The sequence below is a fragment of the Pezoporus wallicus genome, unplaced genomic scaffold (genome assembly GCF_028554395.1).
Source record: "Pezoporus wallicus isolate ANWC-B61680 ecotype Strahan unplaced genomic scaffold, APGP_CSIRO_Pwel_v1 contig_6354, whole genome shotgun sequence".
NCBI lineage: Eukaryota > Metazoa > Chordata > Aves > Psittaciformes > Psittacidae > Pezoporus > Pezoporus wallicus.
In genome coordinates this window covers 1685945-1704317 of record NW_026638688.1, presented here as the reverse complement: position 1 = coordinate 1704317, position 18373 = coordinate 1685945, and the positions used below count along the sequence as shown (strand labels likewise).

The following is an 18373-nucleotide window of genomic DNA, read 5'->3' as shown; positions in this document are numbered from 1 at the left end:
ACAGGAGGTGGCCTGCTCACCCCAATGTCTGGCACCCCCAAATCCTCTCATCCCTACCCTGCTGTGGTGGGCAGGAGCATCACTCGCGAGAGGAGCCCTGCTTTGTGTATCTGTGCTTGGGCTTTCTGTGGGGACAATAAACAATGAGAAATGACGGGGCGATGGCATGTGGCCAGCGCAAATGCGACTTTCCGATCACTCAGCTGCCAGGCTCTAACAAGTCGTTAGCAAGTCCATGTGGGAGATTTTGCAGGAGCTCCCAGTGAGGTGGCTTTCATCCTGAAGATGATGCGGTCGGGACGAGCCCTGCCCCAAAAAGGCTCCTCACCCTGAAGCGTGGAGGTGCAGGAGGTTCTTGCCAAGATGGCTCTAAGACTGTATTTTACACAGACAAAACCCATATTTTACTCCAACCTCATTCTCAGAAATCACTGAACCATTTTAGCTGAAACTTTCCAAAGAAAGTCAGCCTGAGGCTGACACCCTGCAAAGGACGTTTCAGCCAGAACAGTTTAAGTTTGGCAAAGCTGTAAGCCACTGAAGGTTTCATAATGGAAATTGTTGAGGCAATATTAACTATAGATGTCCCTCCCCATGCTGCCTACAATACTAATAAATTCCACTGAGGCTGTGAATTCTCCCCAGCTATTAACATTTTCGCCAACAGTGTTTTATATTTGACAAAACACAATGAAATCCTTCGAAATAAACCACTACCTGAAGCAAACATCAGCCCACTTTCCTACCACAACCAGGATTCTCCTGTACATTTGAATTCTTTGTCTTATCCGTGCCATAGTTGTCGTATACTATAAATACCCAGCTTTGTCACATAAATGCAAAGTTTTATTGTGCAGTTAGCCTTGATAGAGAGCACTGCTGAAAGTTGTTTAGAAATTAAATATCTAAAACAAGCTATTTTAAAATACAGAGCCCTCACTATTTCATGTCTGAAATGAAGAAATTTCATCTTAGGGAGAGCAAGCTGTCTTTCACACCATATGGCTAATGGTAGTGCATAGCAATTAGCTGGGCTGATTAATGGGGAACAGACTCTAATTTTATGCTTATAATTGAGGCTGCATTTGCACCCCTGGTGCAAATTCAGCACATCCCAACTTCCACTTACAACAGGCAAGAAATCAAGAGAAACAGAATGGTGTGGAGAGAGATTTTTTTTTCTCCTTCTAGACCCCTAAAGAGCATCAGATTTGCAATTTAAAAGAGTGTTAGCAGCACAATAGATGACAGATTTGTGCAATAGGGTCAAGCGGCCTGGTAAACAAACAGCACCCTCTTACACATGTATAGGCAGAAAAGGAAATGGGTAATATCTAATATGAGCTATAAGACATTTGAATATATCTCCCCCACCCCATCAGGCATACAACATTTACCTGCTATGGTCAGATTATTATTTCTTTTACTAGTGCTCTGCCTTATGCTTATGAAACGCAAGGCAGCAGCTAGCAGTAAACAAATAGAAGGAGAAGAATAAACCTCCTGATCCAGTCAATTTTAAGAACAAAGGAAGTGTAAAGTGCTTTAATAAAGGGAACGACCGCATATATTTCCACATTCCCAGAATGGAAATAATTTTGTCTCAAAGTATACTGAATGTCCGTAAATCTTTGATGTGGTTATTTGGTCCTCTGGTTAGAACTCAGCCCTCCATAGGAAGTTTTAATTTACTTTTTACTCTTTATGTTTCTAAAGTGTTAGTAAGAAAATTAATACATTGAAGTAGGCAGTCTTTACCCTTGCATGGATGGCTCAGAGCGGCTGGCAGATGTAATTCCTAGCTCAAAAACCTTGTCGTTTAAGTATGAGGAACGAGCAGCAGTTTCAGACCTGACACTGCAGGCACTTGAGCACGTGCTTAGTTTTACTCACATGGACGGCCCCACTGTTTTACTGGTTTACTACTAGAGAAAAGCTAAGCACACACTTCAGCCTTATCAGGTCAGGGGCCTCCTGTAATATTTCCATGAACTGGCCCTAGCTAGGTATCTAGTGTGAAAGTGGTGCTGATTGGGCCAACAAATTTTAGGGCAATTATGACTTGTCAGCAGGACTGGGTTTCCATTGGGAAAGGGAGAACTGGCCCAGAGTCCTCAAGCAAAGCAATACTGCAGCTCCCACCAGCAGCAAGAAGCTCTGGCACCTCTTGGAGATATCCATGCACTCTGATAGTTCTTAGACTGCAATGGGGTATCTCTGGTTTCCTGGAAGAAACCAAATCATGAATGAAGCAGCCTGGAAAAATACAACATGGAAACTGAAATCCCCAAATGCTGCAAGGAATAATTTGGAGGGGCTTTGTGGGGTTTTACCCAGGCTGGCAAAGCAAGCGGAGCAGCTCCTTCTCTGCTGGCATCGCAGGGTATTGCCCTGCAGTAAACTTTTATCAGGGAGGAGCTGCCATGGAGGACAAAATATGGAGATACCCAAGACAGAAAAGAAATAATATAATAATAATTAAAAAAAATAATAAAAATCAACCAACAGAGAAGTTTCCATCTGAATACTTTTTTCTAAGTCTGTCCCCCACCAGGAAACCCTCATCCAAGTTTCTCCTCTTAGAAGTGGGTACTAGTTTTTACCCTCAAGTTACTCCTTTTTAGTAAATGCATTTTGTAAAAGTTACAACGCATGCAATGGCATTTTTACAGTCTTAAAACAACTGATTGTAACAATGAGCTTATGCAAGGACGCCTCATCTTCCACAAGGGAATTCTTTTCTGCCATCGAATAACATGTAACAAATGATTTTTTTCAGACATGCAAAAAATATCCACTAACTTTAATGGGACCATGAGGTCAAGCTCTCCTAGGTGCTAGAAGGTTCTGTGGGAAGATGCTGCCTTCTCTGCAGTAAAAGGGGAGTAGAAAAGGCTTCACCTATTTCAATCGGCCAGAAAAGAGAACAAAGCATCTGCAGAAGTATCGTGTTCAGGAGAGAAGATATTTGGCTGTCCTGAATTCAAGTGACCAACCCCAAGCAGGCATGTTCAGGGGCAGAGAGCACAAGGCAGAGCCAAATCTGCACAGGGCCTTTTATAGAAAACCAACAGGAAGACATCTTTTGCATGGAGGAGTATCACCTGCCCCGCTCCAGCTGAGCAGGGACCTTGCATGAGCGGTAACTGGTTAAGACTGGCCCTCCTGACCTCGAGTCTCATCACATCCAGAGAAAAAAATACAGAAATTACTATTTTGTCATTCTACTGAGGAGGTTCTGTTGGGAACTGGGGGCAGAGACGTTTAGTGCTAGAAGACTATAATCGACTGTTAATTTTGGTGAGGAGACCTTTTATGGGCTACAATGTCTAAATGAAAACCAGTAGTGTTCTGCGAAGAACAACTCTTTATAAATAATTGAAAACTAGTGTGACGGCTGAGACCTTGCTGCTAATTACACAAACTGAACTGGGTTATTTTGGGATTGTTTAATGCAAGAAAGATAAATTTAGGTCCGAAAATAGCTGCAGGTTCAACCTAGATTTTGAGAGACAGATTCATCTTCTCATCACTAATTAACTGGAAGAGGGGTATTTCTTACCTGCACATTATTTCATGCGTGAGCAGAACTCGGCACATTTCTGGGTTCTTGTCTTGGCCTTCGTATACTATCGCCTAGAAGCAAAACACATTTTTAGCTGTGCATCAGGTTGGGTTTGGAGTAAACAAAAACACATCTCTGCAGCCAGTGGCACAGCCCAGAGATGGGAGCCAAGCTGCAGGCTAAAGGGACAGTGCCTCCATCGAACCTGCTCCGAGACCTTCAATTGGAAAACAACAGAGTGCAAGTACAGCTAAATTCCCTCCTCTCCGTGGCACGTCTCTGAAGTGGTGTGTAGGATGGGGTTTTTTAGTAGTCAAGACAACCACAATTTTCTTTTCAATTCAGAATAAAATATAAACCTAATAGCATTAAAAGAAAAAAAAAAAGGCAAAAAAAAAAAGGGCAAGGCTGGGTATACTTTGGGCCCTATTCATTAAAAAAGAAATAAAAATAAGGACAGAAAAGAGAGTGCTCATGTATTTTTAATTACAAAAGCTGCACAGCCCAAGCATTTTCCTGGTAGCTCCTGAGAAAGCGCCTGGGCCTGATTCTCCCCTTGAACCTCATGATCCACCACTTCCCAGAGAGCGGCTCTGGAGTTACAGGGGTATAAATAAGTGAGAAGCAGGCCCTACCAGAGCAGAGGATACCAAAACAAACCGAGGATCAACCAGCTTGAGAAATTTGACTCTGAGACAGCACAGGGAGAATCCTTAAAGTTGAAACTGTGGAAACCCTGCGTTCACATTGCAGGAAGAGTTTACATTTGCAATGCTTCCAGCAGCAGAACCAGCAGAGACAGTGAGGGATCGGCATACACACCAAGTGGATTAAGCACTCACAGCCCGCCCAGTACAGGGTTTCCATCTGATCACGACAGAGTGATATTTTCTAACCACCCCTGGTCCCAAGCACCACACCCCCAGCCACAAAATAAAAGTGTAAAGAAACTGCCTTTACAACACCATCTTTTGATGGCATTGAAGTTCCTAAATCTTTTAGGGTGCCACTGTAGAGATAGGATCAATGGTTAGAGCCCCAGACTTGGAGGGATGACCGACCCTATATTTGAGCATCAGCTTTACCCTGGACCTTTTCAGCGTGTAAAATACAGACTTAAAAAGAAGAAACTGGGGGACAAACTCTGCAAATAAAATTATATCTGATATGGGTATACATAAAGCTAACTATAAACTATATATTGAAAATAAAACCCAAAAGTATGCTATGTGGATGAAATACATTTTATGGAATGAGACCACTGTAAAATGGAAGTGTGGAAAACACTGAGAAAAAATAAGTTATCTTATTCGTGCAATAAATACTGGAGTAATATCATACGAACTGCTTTCCCAGCCCTTACAGATATAACCCACCAAGGGTAAGAGGTGCTGTACCTGCAAAGGAGGCACAGATCTCAGGACATACAAATTTGAGGAAGCATGAGCTGATTCTTAACACCGTTTTAATAGTAACAAGCAATATTAATATTATGCATTATAAATTATTTAATGATTAAAAAACAAAAATCAGGAATGGGGCTGGGTTAGCTTTGCTAGTTTTAATTTTTTTCATTTCTGTTTTGCTAAACCCATTCCCCTAAAGCCTGAGAGCCAGTGGGGTTTCTGTTGATAAAACAGAGGCCAGCGGTGTCATTGCAGCTAATAGGTAAAGAGTCTCATTCGACTTCTACCCCCTCATTCCCACCAGTGAGGCACAAATCCTGTGAACCCAGGACTCATATGAAGGGGACATAAAAATTGTCACAGGACGAATGTAGTCACTGCAGCACAGACACCAGCAAGCCCCCCTGACACCAGCTGGGACCCTATGTCCTTGCTCAATTGCTGGCCCACACCTTGAGGCACTTCCACTTCAGTGCCCAAGACAGTTATAGATGGTTTGCAAGAAGCCCTGGAAGTTCATCCATGTGCTTTCAGCAGGAGGTGGGACAAACTCTAACAATCCTCATTTCCTGCATTAAAGGGGAAGATGGGGAGAAGAACCTTCAGCCAAAACCAGGGAACCAAAGGAACCAGCTGACACTTGACGGGGTTGGTCAGCGGGGACACTGCAAACATTCCAGAAAACCCCAAAATCAGGTCCCTCTTAGCAGTAGGACAGGGCAGGCAAGGGAGAAGCTCATGGCACTTTTCAGACTTAATCAATAATTAAAGAATAATCTGCCTCTGAGAGTGCAGAGCATGGGGGTAAAGAACAGATCTACCCCTGAGGCTATTAGTGGAGACAAACACCTCCAGTGCCCATTCACCTCTAGACAATCACAGCATGAACAGTGCCTCAGAGAGGACTGCTCAACTTGGCCTGCTCTTCTTAAGACTTCAGGAAAATAAAATAAATTTACCCACTATGGGTTATCTTGTTGCCAGTGAAGCCAAGGAAGCGCGAGAAATGACAAACCAGAACACAGCATTTACTTTCTTTTTTTCCCCTCCCCTCTCTCTTCCTGCTGCTGTGCTTACTTAACCTCCAGGTACCCGCTTAAATAACTCAACTAAATAGCAATAATGAACGGGCAGAGTCAACACTGTGGTACATAATCACCTTGTCTATTGTGTTTAGCATCAGTGATCCCTTTCTTTGCGTGCATGACATTCTTCTGCCTTCCTCTAACGTTACGGATTTGCTTTTCACTTTATTTGCATTTAATTACCGATGTTGCACCCATCCACATTGTGTTTTTTCCGCATTAAGCACAGATACTCCCGCATACCCTATTCCTGCTGGAATTCCTAGGACATTCTAGGAAGCAGGAGAAATTGCCGAGCTCATTTCCAAGCAGCTCATCCCCAGTTCCCATTCCTATGTCCTAATTTACTTGCGCGAACGGGTGTGTAAAGCGCCAACTGTTTACTTCCATGAATGGCTGCCTGAGAGCATTGCAGCTACTCTGCCCTCCTGCAAACTGCGTTGCTCTAAAGCACTAATTCTACAATTAGTTTCAAAAAGGAAACAGGAACTGCTAAAGTTTCAGATCATTATAGCTGCCAGGAGTATTTTTACAGGAAGGGTCTACAACGTTGTTGTTGTGAAGATTTTTCACTGCAAAATCTGAAAACTTACCCTATTTAAAAATACATATTTTATTATTATTGTTATTTTTTTAAAGTTCAGGCTTTAAAATGGGCTGGTGGCAGCGGGATTCCTTGTCGTGCTGACACCATCGGGATTTTGTCAAATAGGGATCACATTAATGAGAGATAAAGTGAAAGTTATAGTGTATAAACTTAGACCACAGCAGAGCTAAAAATAAGCCTGCAAATACACACTGGTGTTGCACAACAAAACACCAGCGAAGGAAATGCACGATTGTAGACTTTGCTTTTTTCTTTTTGTTTACTTTGCGTAGTTTAAACTCGGTGTTGTTTCCTACGTGGTGCAAAATAACTTTGCTCCTCATGAACAGCTTAAATATTTCCCCACAAAATTCATCTTCCATTTTGGTAAACCATTAGTCCTCCAAGTAAGCTTTCTACAAGAAGCCCCAGTGAGTAACGATAACTCGGGCACCAACGGACTTAAAAAATGAGACCCCAAAAAATTAATGTCGAAATAGAAGGCTTTTTCACTTCCATTTAAATAAAGCTGCATAAAAAGTTGCATCAAATGCAATTCACTGCTTGCCAGCAAATAAAAATACTAAACTGAGCCCTCCGCAGTCACTTCTAGATGACAAGTGCGTTCAGTGGTTTGCCTAAACTTTACAGCAGTGAAGTTCATTAAAAAAATGTCATAAAATGAAATAAAAGGAAGGGGGATAATATAAAAGTCAAGAGCACAGTTCTCATTTAAGCCACTTTTTCCCCAGTAAAGATGGCAGGATAGAGCAATAAAAGAGTTGATGAATAAGCTGGAAAAATATAAAGCCAGATTTTGTCCTTAACTATTCCTGACTAAATCCAGATTTATGCTGATAGAAGTGAGGGCAGGATCATTTCATGGTGTCAGTTTGCCAGTCAAGCAATCCTGCTTTCTGAACTGGACGAAAAACAATCTTGAAGGAATGAGATCATGGTCATTATATTGTTCAGTTATGGCCTTGATTTTAAGAGAGTAAGAGAAGGAGAGAAATCAGCAACATGCACCGAAATCCACTTGCTTTCAAATTCCTCATCTGTTTCACAAAACAAAAACTATCTTCATTATTGAAATAAAGGAGAGAGAAAAAGTTCTTTAAAATGAGGGTCCTTTCAAAAACAGAACTAGAATGATTTGGAATGACGTATACAGCCATACACACAGAGAGAAAATAAAATCCTGGCCCCACCGAATTCAATAGGAGCTATGCAATTGACTTCAGATGGGCCAGAATTTCACCCAGAGAGGATTAGACTTGTATCCGCTATATATCTACGCAGAAAATACTGTGAAATACATTTATTTGGCTTTGAATACTTAACCCTTAATCACCCAAGCTTTTACTCTTTCCCCAGGCAGAATTTTGACTCATCCTAGTGAGGTTTACCCCAGACAAGTAGCACAGCACTCGGTCCTGGGGCGAAGACAGTTAGTTCTTGCTGTCTCTCTCAATGCACAATTCAGAAGCATCTAATTATTTTATGCAGGCTCCCTCTGCCTTTGATACACAGCCTGCTTATCGACGTATTCACACAAATTAAATAAATTTATCTCTCCTAATATGTTCATTTTTAATGGTTTTCAAACATTCACATGGAAACAGCTCTAGCGTAAATATCCCAGAACAAATGGCTGTATATTATACAGGAGGGAGCAGTTGGGCTGCCAGACTGGGAATGCACCAGGCCATCTGGCTCAGGCAGTCTCTCCAAAATCCTCAGCTTTGTTTTCACCCTCAGACTCCAAACAACACATTTTCCACTGTGATGAGTTTACATTTTCCCAAACACAGGTCCTGATCATGCATGCAAATTCCAAACTTCTCCATTCCTCTCTGTACAAGAAAATTAATATCACCTGCGCTTCTGACATCTCACCAAAGGCACAAGAAAGCTGCTAAAATCTGGCACAACATAAACTTTCCCCGGCACAGGGGTTAGGTTTTGTTTTATGTTTGTGTGAATTTTCTCCGAGTGTGCTGAGGCTCCTCTGAACTTATTGATAACATTTTTTTTTCCATGTGTGTAGCTGCCAAGAAGGGCCGTGCTATGCACAGAATAGAGAGCTGATCAGATGTCTGCAGACATCAGAGAATGATAGAGAAGTCAACAGAAAAAAACATTTGCATCCAGTTAAAGTACTGGGGGGAAAAGCAAAATATAAACAGAGTCGAACTCTGAAGGAAGGATTTTGACTCATGAGGACTCACTGCAATAGACAATAGCTATCGTGCAAAACTTATGATTTTTAAGATGCCTGAGCCATATTAGCATTCGTTATATCTTATGGATGAGAACAGCTGAAGAAAAAATGGGTGGGGAACAAGTATTGCAGATTTATTTCCTCCATCTTTCCTAATAGCGAAATATATCAACTTTATGAAAATACAGCTGAAGAAATAGAAGGCATCTCTTCTCCGTAAATACATTAAAAATCCTTAGACTGGCCTAAAACCTCCGTTTTTATTAGAGCAGACATATTTCACGTTTTGCAGGCAATTTCAAAATGCATCATTGTTAGAGCCAGACCTACTGCGGTAAGAGCTGCTGCTTTACGGAAAGCAACGGCTATAAAGTTTGGGATCCTACAGGGTTTTGAACACATTAGGAATGCGATCCCAACATAAAATGAGGTGCCAAGATAACATAAAAGAAAATGTAATTAAAGCAGTATTGACACTGAATGTTGTTACTGTAACTGAAAAGAACTTCCCTGCAACACTAACGATTTGTGCGTAGTATTCACTAATTTTAAATGACAGGGACACATTCTGGAAATGTAGCGAGACCCCTGAAAGACACGGAATTGCCATCTTACCCAACATTGCTCTGGAACCACCACCCAAAGCTAAGCACATTAGCCCCAGTATAACTCAAAATAATGCACTTTGAGACCGATCCTGCCTGAGTTTCCCATTCAGAAGTCCCACAGCCCAGGCTACCATGGAGCAGACATGCGGCAAGAGCTCATGTTTTGGGATAGCACACACAGGGCTCACACCTAAAGCCCAGGTCTGCCCTGGGATGCGGTTCATAACACAATTCTTGGTCCTTTCAGTCATGCCACTCTCTAGCCCTGCTTCCCACACCGCATCACTGCAGACAGAGAATAGACACGCGCGCACCAGGACACATAGGTCCCTGTGCTCCACCTATGAAAGGACTCTCACCATGAGTTTCTTAGTTGGGTACAGACACACAAACAAGCCCCTGACTTATTCGTATCGGGAGCATCTATACATACACAGCATCTAGCACAGCAAATCCCTGCCTGTCTACCTGCAGTTATAATACATGCTGCTAATGGGGTATTTATGTTAGATCATGAATAGCGATCCTACATACAGAAATCTGGGTCTGATTCGGAGGACGGATTTTATTTTATCTTACCTAACTTAATAATCCACTATACAAAACCTTGCAATTTATAGCTGTGAGACAAAGAGAATACATTTAAACCTGATGTGTCCATATTTAAAAAAAAAAAGCATATTTAATATGAAGAGCCACAGATACTTTCCTGTATGTTCTGAGGAACCTAACTCACACGAGCTTTGCTTCTGTGGGATTTTTAATTTGCCACCAGAAACCTCAGAGTATCTGTAATTTCAGTCTGAGAATTTACAATTATTGAGTGTGTGAATGTGCACGTGAGAGTATCGAGAAGATACTTGCCAGCTGAAACATGTACGCTTCTGCAACAGTTTCATTTAAAAGTAATCATTTCATTATCCAGTTTGTTCTGAGCGTCATGCATTAAAATACTACACCTTCAAGCAGACTGACAATACATTTAACTTTCATTAAAAATTAAAGAATTTTCAGACAGTCTTTGCAATATTTAATTGCAGTTTGATGATTTGAAAGTTACTCAAGATCTTCTGTATAATTCACTGTCGTGAACTATAAATGATATATTCAACGTTTGGGTGAGCTTCTGTCATGTGTTGTACTTCACTTCCTAATAAGCATTCAGCCACCAAAGTGATCCCAAATCAGAAATAATTTCACTTTCCAAAAGGAAGAGTTAAAAAAGAAGAGGGAGAATCCAGCCCCTGGCCCCCCAGAAAATCTGGGAGCCGCACATGCCACAGTTTTGACATGACAATGCCCTGTTTTTCATAAGCAATTATAGTCCTGCCTAATGAAATTATATACATGAAATTACTGCGTAAGCAAATATGTTTGTGGCTAAAATAGCCCTTCACTCCCTGTTTCCTAACCTGAGTTCGAAGAGCTTTTGTTCATAAATCCTTCCTTCTCAACCCCACTGCACTTTCCCCAAAATCTGTAATTTGTACTAACTTTGTTATCCTAAGACTTCCTGAAATCAGACAGACTTTTCCCCCCCACCTCCTTCTTCATTGTGAATGTGCTTTAAAGCTACATGGTAGGTTTTACAAATAAATTGTATCTCGGGTTTTTTTCCCCTTTCTTTCCAAAGACCCTCTGATGACTTGATAATAATGAAAGACCAAGAGGTCAAACAGTGCCTTAGGATGAACTCTTCATATGCAAGATGCCTTTGTTAAGAAAATTATTTTGAATCCGCTGCTCTACATGAGTTCAGGGCTCTGTTTTCAGTAGGGTTATGAGCAGAGGCTTTTGCATTTCCGTAACGATAGGAGAGCTATTTCGAGATGATATTTATTGATAGTCTCTCTCATATGAAAGACATAAGCCTCAAAAGGACTAAGAGTTCATATAGCAGGAAGATTTGTTACTTTTAGCACAAACGAACCATTCCGTGCCTCAAAAACAAGGAATGGCAGCAAATGCTTTCTCAAGATTTGTTATGAAGAAGAGCATGTTGCTGCTGTTTTAATTCCTGCAGGGAATGGGCTGTGTTTAGAAGTGTGTAGTTTAACAGAGTTCAGACACATAGCGGATTGTCTGGTAAAATTCATCCAAGTTCCCTTTTTCCTTTTTTTTTTTTTTTACTGTTGAAAGACAATCTTCAATAGCAGGAAAAGATGTTTTGGGACCATCAAAGAGAGTTTTCTAAAACAAACTCAGCCCTTAGAGCTTTATGTTTTGCTGTAGAGAAAAAATACAAGCCAAGGGTTTTTTCCCTACAGACAACATACAGGAGCTGACTTTTCCTACCGGTACAGAAAAAGCTGGATGTTTTTTCCTAAATAAAATTTAAGAATTTTCTTTAACAAGTACAACAGTTTAGGAGGGGGAAAAACGTATCTTAAGGATTAAAAGACTTAAGAGCACCCCAACTATTTAAAAAAAAAAAAACAGAAGAGGAAAATGTTCTGACAGAAGCAGAATATGCTGGAGTAGCAATGTTTTTGAAAAAGGGAGAATCGATTTCTTTGGATACTCCCTTTGTAAAAATGCTGTTTTCCTACAGGAAAGTATATTGTACAGGTAGGCACACGCCGGGGGCGAAGCTAAAGAGCAACTTACAACTAGGGGTAAGCCACTGCCGGGGTCTGAAGACCCGCAGCCCGACACGCATTTCGGGAGGGGGGGGGGGGGGCTGTTCCGACAGGCGAACGTGCCCCGATCTGATCGCTCCTTTCACCCGGGGCCCGGCGGAGGCGCGAACACAGGACGAGCGGACGGACAGACGGAGCCCCCGCGCCTGGGCAGCGGCTGGCGCTGACGGAGCTCGGTGCGCCGGGGGAGCCCGCAGATTAATGCTTATTAATTAAGCTGTAAACTCGGCCCCAGCCTGAACAAGGGCGGCCGCAGCATCGCCTTTAGGAGCACCATTTTCCGGAGCTCCCTAAGCGCTGCGGTAGGCAGGGTCCAGCGAGGACCCTCTGCACAGCCCCATCACCGGGGTCGGCCCCGCGGCTAGGCCCCGCAGCCCCTGCCGCTACAGAGCAAGGACCCACTTCCCCGCAGCCTTTTCACCGTGGTGGCAGGGCCACTCCGCTCCGGGGGCGGGTTTCGCCTCCGCGGGCCGCCCCACTGCATTCCCTGGGGCCACCCCGACGGCTGCCACCTCCCCAGCACCCCTCCGCGGGCGTTCCGCAACACCTACCTGCTTGGTCATGGAGTCGATGAGTCGGACGTAGAAATCCTGCTCCGTCCTGATCCCTGAAACAAGGCACAGGTGTGAGGAGCGGGGCCGGCTGCCGGCAACGCGCCGGGGCTCGCCAGAGGGCTCGGGCCCGCTGGGGCTCCTGCTCGAGGCTGCCCAGGTCCCAGCAGCGCTTGGCCGAGGCCGCAAGGATGCGCGGGGCGAGGGGAGTAGTGGGAAGCTGCTTCCCAGCCTCTGGTGGGCTCTGCAGCCGAGGAGGCAACAGGAGGTGATGGGGCTGACACCAGGGGCTCCCAGCCCTTACCATTGCTGTAGAGCAGCTGCAGGCGATAGTGGATCCCGTTGTTGGTCTTTTCGCTGTTGGCTTCCTGAAGTCAAAAAGGACACGGGACGCCGGAGGAAAAAGGAAGAAAAAAAAAAAACCAAACATATGAAGCTTCTCCATCACTCACACATCGGGTGTCCCCAGGGGTGGATAGAGCGGCTGTCACCCCCTCTTCCCTGCCCCGGGCATAGCAAGGGATCAAGGAAAACCCCCTCCCTGGCTGTCCTTCGGGACTGGGGAAGAGCCAGGCGCCAGAGACGCGGCCCCGGGGAGCAGAGTGGGGAGGGCCCTGTGAAGGCGGCCGAGCCCCAGCGGGGCGCAAGGCTACTCACCTTCTCCTTCTCCACGAAGCCCACGAAGGCGGTGCGCTCGATCTCCACGGGCTGCCCCTGCCGGTCGTACAGAGCCAGGACGAAGTGGAAAAAGTTGGACTTCCTCAGGTTGGAAGGAGGCTGCTTCTCGAAGTGAGCCCGAGCCAGACCCACTCCGCTGGGACCAGAGGGACGCGGGTTAGCGGCAGCCCCGACGACGCGGCCTCACATCCCCTTCTCCACCCCCACAGCCGGCTCCCGGGCCCGTGCCTTCCCCCGCCGGGCCCGGCTGGGCTCCGCCGGAGCTGAGCATCCCGCACATACACAATGAGTCCCCCCGGGGCTCTTTTCTCCGGGCAAGAGGAAAGCCGTGCTTTGCCACACTGAATCCCTTGTGCGGCCGGGAGCGCGGCTGAGCCCGGAGCCCATCCCGCCCTCCGGTGATCCCCGAGCCGCCCCCCCGGCACCCACCACCCCTCCCCGGGGGCCGTGCCCGCCCGCCGCCGGCCCCGCATGGAGAGGAGCCGCGCTCAGCCCCGCCGGCGCGCTGCCCCGCGGAGCGGCATCGCTCCTGCCACTTCTCAAAGTCGGCTCGGAGCTGTCAGCCCAGCGCCCATGTGCCTGGTCTTTCAGTTTCGGTCCTGCGAGCTTTCCTTCCCCTGGCCGGGCGGTGGGTAAAGAGCCGAGGAGACAACTTGAAATATTTCAGGGTTGTCCCTGCAGAAACTTTCCCTTCCTTAGAGGGCTCCAGAGGGAGGGGTGCGGGGCGAGGTGGGAGACACCGGGAGATGTCAACATTAAACTGCTGCCGGCTCCAGGGCTCAGGCTGCGAATCCGCATCAGGGTTTCCTTCTATTTTTTTCCTTTTTCTTTATTTTTATTTCCTTTATTTTTTTTTTTTCTTTCGAAGGGAAAAAGATGAGGAGAAGGGGAAATGAGAGAGAAAGCGACTCTGGGCACAGCTTCGCCAAACCCACCTCCTCTTTAAAAGGATTTCTTGTTAAAAATCTAAGATAAGTGACAGTGGTTTTACAAAGGGACTTCGAATTAGATTTCTCTCCGACAAAGCTTTGCAAAACTCCAGCTTATCGGAGGAGGAGAAGGGAGGCTGCTGATTCTGGGTAGGATAAGAAAGAGAGGTAGGGAAATATATTTTGGATACCTCCGTGCACAAGTCGCTGCTTATCGGAGGAGAAAAACGTTATTTGGAGATCTTCAGACTAAATCAGCAGCAAACATAGTTTTGGAAACTACTTCCTCCGCGCGAACACAGTGGGTTGGAGAGATTAAAACACACCTATTCTCGCCTAGCGAGGCTGGCTGCCTCCTCTGCTGTCATTATTGTCACTATTTGATAAAAAGTCCTTGCTACGGGACAGGAGGAATAAATATTTAACTGGCCACTTCTACGCGAAGCTCCCTGCTGTTAGCAGAGCTCCAGAGCCGGCTTTTGGGCTGGTGCAGGGGGGAAAGGGCTGCCTGTGGGGAGCCGCGCTGCCGGGGCGCGGGCGCGGAGCCTGCCTACCTCTGAGCGGCCGTGCTAGCGTCCAGGACGCCGGCTCCCTGCATCCACGTCCGCACCGCGTTCATCCCCGCGCCGAGGGGCTCTTCCTTCATGCTGCTCCCACTCCGCTGGATGCTTTCCTGAATCCCAAACATGAATCAGAAACAACAGCGCAAATCTTCCTTCTTTACTCAAAAAACCAAAAAAAAAAGTGATGAAATCGCCAGCGGGCTGTTACACAGGGTTTTTTCTGTCTTTCTCTCTCTCTGCAGCTGATCTCTGGAATCAAAGCAAGTCAGAGAAAGCGAATACAGGCACGCACATTAAGGGGAAAAAAAAAATCCAGAGGCAATCAGAGCCCGGTTTTGTCGCTGCTGTTCGCTGCGTGTGCAGTTTGTTTGGGTGCGTGGAGGGGCTGGCGGGGTGCTGGGGGCTGGTTGCAGCTCTCGCAAGCCGGAGGAGTACTTGAAGTCCCTTTTGTATGAAACCCCCCTTTCGGATGGCAGCAGGAAAAAAAAAAAAGGAAGAAGAAGCAAAAGGAAAAAAAAAATCTCAGATGCAGTTTAAGAAACAATAGGACTAACGGGAGCTGCGGCAGGCTCTGCTACATCAAGTGTCATTTTCCAGTGACAAGAGAGGCAAGTTCCCCCCCTTCCTCCCCTCTCTCTTTTCTTTCTTTTCTCCCTCTTTCTTCTCTTCTCTCCTCTCCTCTCCCAGCCGAAGCGCTCGCTCCTCGCTCCTCTCTCCTCCCTCCTTCAGCAGCGCAGGAAGCGAGTTGCCGTAGCCGGGCGCACGCCGGGAAGGGAACGAGAGGGGCGCACCCGCGGCGGCGGCGCGGACGGACGGCCGGAGGGAGACCCTGGGGCTCCCGGTGCCCCCTCCCTCTCCCGCAGCGCCGGGCGGACTCGCCGTCTCTCCCTATGGGAGCCACTTTGACTGTCCCCGCCGCCGAACACGAGCCCCGCAGCCCCGGCGGGCGGGGGGCGGGGCCGCAGACGCCACGCCCCCTCATTTACATCGCGTCAGCGCTCCACCCCCGCGGCGCAGCAGCCAATGGCTGCCCGCAAAGAGCCAGAGCGGGGGCGAGGCCGCGCCCCTCTCATTAGCATAGCCCCTCCCAGACGGCCCGGGGGAAAGTTGCCCCGAAGCCCCCCCGGGGCGGGGGGTGCCCCGGCACTAACGGGATCGCGCCTTTGTTCATGGACGAGGCGGCGGCGCTGCTCGAGGGACAGCCGGGGCTGGGGGTGCGGACACCCCGCTCCCCGCACCGCATCTCCCCCACAGCCCCCGGGGCCGCCCCTCGCCGGGAGGGCTCCGCGCTCCCACACAGCCGCGGGGACAAGCGGCAGCGCTAACCGCGAGGTGTCCGAGCTCTCTCCGCTCCCTCATCAGCGCCAGGCTGTCCACCAAAGCAGGGGATGCCCCGCGGTCACGTCCCGTACAACGGGTTATCCCCAGCACCGGCGCCTCTGGAAACACGAGTGGAGCCTCCAAATCCCCACTGAATCCATCACCCTGCTCTCCCGTCCCTGCCCCACTCCCGGGCAGCGGTGCGGGGCTCTGCAGGAGCAGCACATTTCCTAACGGGACAGCTCAGGAAGAAAGTCCGGTTGTTTTTATTTCCTAGGGAAAATAATAACACCAGAACCAGCTCCTGCCCTCCCTGGGGAGCCGCTGGGCTGGCGGAGGGGCGACGCAGCGGGCTCAGTGCCCGCATCTCTCCGCGGGCTCCCCGCATCAGCCTCCATTGCCCCTGCGGCACAACTCGCATCCTCGCCAGCGGCTCCAGTAGCCGGGCTCTGGCCACCGCCTCCGGTGCCGGCTCCTGCCGCGGAACGGGTTGCGCTGCGCGGGTTTTATCCCCCCGAACAAGGGCTTGCGAGGAGTTTGCGCATGTAACGAAACAAAACACGGCGCATCCCGGGCTACCCTCCCTCAGCCATGGCGATGTCAAACCGCGGAGGGGTGACGGGGACCCCCGGACTGAGCTTTGGGGCCGGTAACCACTGAAGTGCCTGGGCTATCTCTGCCTGCTTCAGTGCCCCGCCTTTCTCCTCCACTCCGAGGTGCAGAAGATGCTGCCCGGGAGCTGCAGGGGATGGTGGGGCAGGCGGCTGCCGACCGCCCCTTCCAGGGTCCGCGCAGAACCCCGCTGGGCACAGCTAGCCCAGGGACAACACGCTACAAAAGCGTCGGGATACAGCTCCGTAGGCGCCCTAAAAGCAGTCTGACAACTCCCTAGGGCATTCTTCCAGTCACCTGTACATCACTTTGTTTGCAGCGGAATCTGAGCACACAGCCAAACCTCAGCCAGAGATACAAAGATCCCCAAAGCAGGCACACAATCTACTTCCAGCACCTCTCTGGCAAGGCTAAACTGCGGCCGAGCCCCAAAGCCGATGTGGCTTTAGGAGAGTCCACACACGAAACATCCACATCCCAAGTATGCTGCACTCTCACACGGGAACCGTTACAATGAGCAAGTTTTCACATTCCCTGCAGATGATATTTGAATCTTCACATAATGCTACTGTGTCATATCTCAGGGATACGTGGAAGAACACAGCCATACATGAATATTTACGCCATAGGTACTGCATAGAAATAGTTTGGTCCCTGCAGTGCTCTGGCATATTGGTTTTCCTCCGGCTGCTGCTCTATCACTTGTATCATATCCAGCATAAATGCCTCCATGGTGAGATACATTTTGCAATTAAAAGCTATTTGCACCTGCACTGATTGCTCCTTTCCCAGGATCGGGATCTGCCCAGGGAGGAATAATGCATTTGAATCAATATACTAAGCAGTTGGCAGATTTTGCCCTTCAGATCTGTTCAGAGGATCAGGGGACCGTTTCCGTGCCTTTTCCTGGATGCTGCAGGGAACACCATCCCAGGAGCACTCTGACGACAACTCCACCGGGCAGGGACCGCCAGCCACGACAATAAAAGTGACAAGTTCTCCACTGTGTTCCTCCTTGCACACACACATACACGTTCCTCTGTGCTCAACACGCAGCCAGCTCCTGGAGGCTCCTGCTGAGGCTGGGGGGATGCTGCACCTGGGTCTTAGAAAGTCTCAAAGCCACTAATTGCTGCAAGACAGAAAGAGTTAAACACTGCTCGACCCCCACAGGACGAGCGTGAAAGAAAAGCGGGGCTGAAACAAGGAGGGGGTGAGAAAGTCAGGACTTTTTAGGGGAAAAAAAAAGAGAGAAAAAGAAAAATAGGAGCTGGCAGGAGACTTCTGTGCTCCATCCACCCACAGGGGCCAGCCCCAGGACATCGGAGCTGGCATTTTTAAGAATTCCCAGTTGTCTTTAGCACTCTACACTCCTGGGTCCGGTCTCTGGATCAAAACCACCGCACTCTGACTGCAGCAGAGAGGCTGCTGCGTGTGCACCACTGCCGGTGCTGAGGCCGGAGGGTGTTTCATGTGGAAAGCTGGGTTTGTCCTTCCCTCAGCATGGCAAAGGAGCGGGAGGATGCTCGCAGCCTGCCATGGGGGGATCCCTGGTGGGCTGCTGGGGCTTGGCACTGAGCTGGTTTGCTGCAGAAGGACATCGGGCA

The 18373-nt window shown here is 47.7% G+C and overlaps 1 protein-coding gene across 8 annotated transcripts in view; it reads right to left on the bottom strand.

The window, feature by feature from the left end:
- The window catches only part of EBF1 (EBF transcription factor 1), a 275131-nt gene extending 259840 nt beyond the window's left edge, over positions 1–15291 (bottom strand). For all 8 annotated transcript variants that reach the window (XM_057411920.1, XM_057411925.1, XM_057411921.1 and 5 more), the window contains exons 1-5: positions 14826–15291; positions 13322–13478; positions 12969–13032; positions 12665–12720; positions 3563–3636 (exon numbers count right to left, since the gene is read on the bottom strand). In XM_057411920.1, coding sequence (XP_057267903.1) covers positions 3563–3636; positions 12665–12720; positions 12969–13032; positions 13322–13478; positions 14826–14959 — 485 coding nt within the window. In that variant the 5' untranslated portion in view covers positions 14960–15291. The remainder of the gene's footprint in view (positions 1–3562; positions 3637–12664; positions 12721–12968; positions 13033–13321; positions 13479–14825) is intronic.
- Between the last annotated feature and the right edge of the window lie 3082 nt (positions 15292–18373).